Genomic DNA, 2,508 nt, shown 5'->3' with positions numbered 1-2,508 from the left:
GGGTAAGCCGTATGGCCTAGGGCTTTGCGGTTAGGGTTTAGGGTTTAAGGTTTAGGGTTTAGGGTTTTGAGGGTTAGGGTTTAGGGTTTAGGGTTCTCCCCATCCCAGCTGAAGCAGCAACACCAACGAGTTGAGGGTTTAGGGTTTAGGGTTTAGGGTTTAGGGTTACAGCAGAATACGAATAAGCAAATATCGCAGACAAGCAACACTTAACAGATACTAGGGTGGTTAGGGTTTATAGATTAGGGTTTAGGGTTTAGGGTTTAGGGTTTAGGGTAGAGTTAGGGTTTAGGGTTTAGGGTAGGAGGACGGTTTGCGTCGCAAAGCTATATGTCAGCAGGGGTCCTCTAGATGATTACTTATCTAGGGTTTTTAGGGTTTAGGGTTTAGGGTTTAGGGTTTAGGGTTTAGGGTTTAGGGTTTGGGGTTGAAGGCACGCAAGGATCGCTTGCCTTTTTAGCAGTTCATTGAGGGTTTAGGGTTTAGGGTTTAGGATTTTTTAGGTTTAGGGTTTATCTCCAAGGGTTATTCTCTACATATTCACTTATTAAAGGATCTGCAGTTTAGGGTTTAGGGTTTAGGGTTTAGGGTTTAGGGTTTAGTAGCTCAGTCTGTACGCGGCCATAGGGGGGTGAGGGTTTAGGGTCTAGGGTTTTGCCTCGAGGCTCGCTCTCTTTACAAGCTGTTCTGTGAGGGTTTAGGGTTTATCAGTTAGGGTTTAGGGTTTAAAGTTTAGGGTTTAGGGTTTAGGGTTTAGGGTTTAGGGTTTAGGGTTTAGGGTTTAGTGTTAGTCGAGGCGATCGTACCCCAGCAGTAGCATAGATATATTGAGTAGCAGCAAAAGGTGTTGCTGTGAGGCCAAAAATAGATGAAAATAAACCCAAAAAAACAAATAAAATAATAAAAATAAATATTATTTTTATTTTTTTATTTTGTTTTGTGTCTTTATGTATATACACCGGGCGCTCAGTTGCTGCTGAGGCGCTGGGGGAGAGAGGCTCCTGTGCGGTGCATAGCGACGAGCAGCAGCGGCCTTATTTCTCCGTTTTTTTTCGGGATTTCTTTGTAAAAAAAAGCAAATAAATATAAAAACTATAAACAAACACAAAAACTAATTAATATTCTGCTTTTATTGAACACAGAAGGACAGCAGCAGCAGCAGCAGGGGCCTCTACGCGGGGGGGCGCAGCAACATACCAGGAGCTGCTGCAAGCAGCGCTCCGGCAGCTCTGTTGCTGCTGAGCTGCTGTTGTTGTTTTTGTTTAGCTTTTATCTTTTTTGTTGGTTTGTTTGTCTTTATTAAAATAATAAATTTAATATAAATGAAAAAAAAGCAGCAAATGAATGTATCTACTGCTTGGGGTTTGTTGCGGTGGGGTGTATTCTGAGCCTCGGCTGTATGTACCCGGTGGCGTGTTTCTGTGTTTTCTTTTTTTCTCGGGAAAAAAACAAAATAAATTAAAACTTTANAGCAGCAGCAGCAGCAGCAGCAGCAGCAGCAGCAGCTCACGCTAATGTGCTGCAGCAGCAGCTGCACTTGTTCTCGTTAGCTGCGTTGCTGCTTCTCTCTTCAAGCCCCTCAGTAGCCTCACTCTAGGGTCTTTTATAGTAACCCCAGATGCGGCTAGCAGCAGCAGCAAGAGCAGCAGCAGCAGCAGCAGCAGCAGCGGCATCGCTCGCGCTGCTACAGGGTCTGCCTGCTCTCTCGGGGGGCTCCCCCCCCTCTTGGCCTGTTTGGGGGCCGCAGCAGCCTGGGGGTGAGCACCTCTTATCCTTGCATGCATGCAGCAGCAGCAGCAACAGCCGCAGCAGCAGCAGCAGCAGCAGCAGCAGCAGCAGGTTGTTGTCGATGTGGTCCCGCTTTGCTTGCTTTTTTGTCTCTTTTTTTGGTTGTTTTGTTCTTTTGTTTTTGTTTGTATCTTCTGGTGGTTTAGGGTTTAGGGTTTAGAGGGTTTTTAGTATTGTCTTTGTTGTTTTATTCTCCTTTGTTTAGGGTTTAGGGTTTAGGGTTTNGTTTAGAGGGTTTTTAGTATTGTCTTTGTTGTTTTATTCTCCTTTGTTTAGGGTTTAGGGTTTAGGGTTTTGCTGCTGTTGTGTTTGCTGCAGGGCAGCAGGGTGGGGGGCCCCCTGGGGCCCCCTGGTGGCAGGCGTTGCCTCCTCCGTCTCAGCAGCAGCCGCTGCAGCAGCAGCAGCAGCAGCAGCAACAGCAGCAGCAGCAGCAGCACTTGCTGCAGCCCCCTCAGACTCATACTGGGGGTCACCCCCCCATGCTGCAGCTGCAGGGTTTAGTGCAGCAGCGAGCTCGTGTGCATGCGCAGCAACCATCTCTTTCTTCTTTCCAGCAGCAGCAGCAGCAGCAGCAGCAACAGGATCAGCCTGCTGCAGCAGTATCTGCTGCAGCAAACGCAGCAGCAGCAGGATTATGGAGAACATCTAACACAGGGAAAGCAGTACAAGAGCTGCATGCGCAGCTACAGCGGCTATTCCGCCCCGCAGCAGCACCAGGAG

At 47.7% G+C, this 2,508-nt stretch overlaps 1 protein-coding gene across 1 annotated transcript in view; it reads left to right on the top strand.

Annotated features, from left to right (window-relative positions):
- Positions 1 to 1,618: 1,618 nt before the first annotated feature.
- Positions 1,619 to 2,508, top strand: part of EMH_0031720 (uncharacterized protein) — a gene marked incomplete at both ends in the record, with an annotated part of 1,912 nt that continues 1,022 nt past the window's right edge. The window contains 3 exons of the mRNA XM_013494559.1: positions 1,619 to 1,757; positions 2,107 to 2,387; positions 2,443 to 2,508. Of these exons, the coding sequence (XP_013350013.1) occupies positions 1,619 to 1,757; positions 2,107 to 2,387; positions 2,443 to 2,508 (486 nt within the window). The remainder of the gene's footprint in view (positions 1,758 to 2,106; positions 2,388 to 2,442) is intronic.

This window comes from Eimeria mitis, genomic scaffold (genome assembly GCF_000499745.2).
Source record: "Eimeria mitis Houghton genomic scaffold, Emh_scaff1200, whole genome shotgun sequence".
In the NCBI taxonomy this organism is placed as follows: Eukaryota; Apicomplexa; class Conoidasida; order Eucoccidiorida; family Eimeriidae; genus Eimeria; species Eimeria mitis.
The sequence above is the reverse complement of the archived record's forward strand: the minus strand, read 5'-3'. Positions and strand labels throughout refer to the sequence as shown.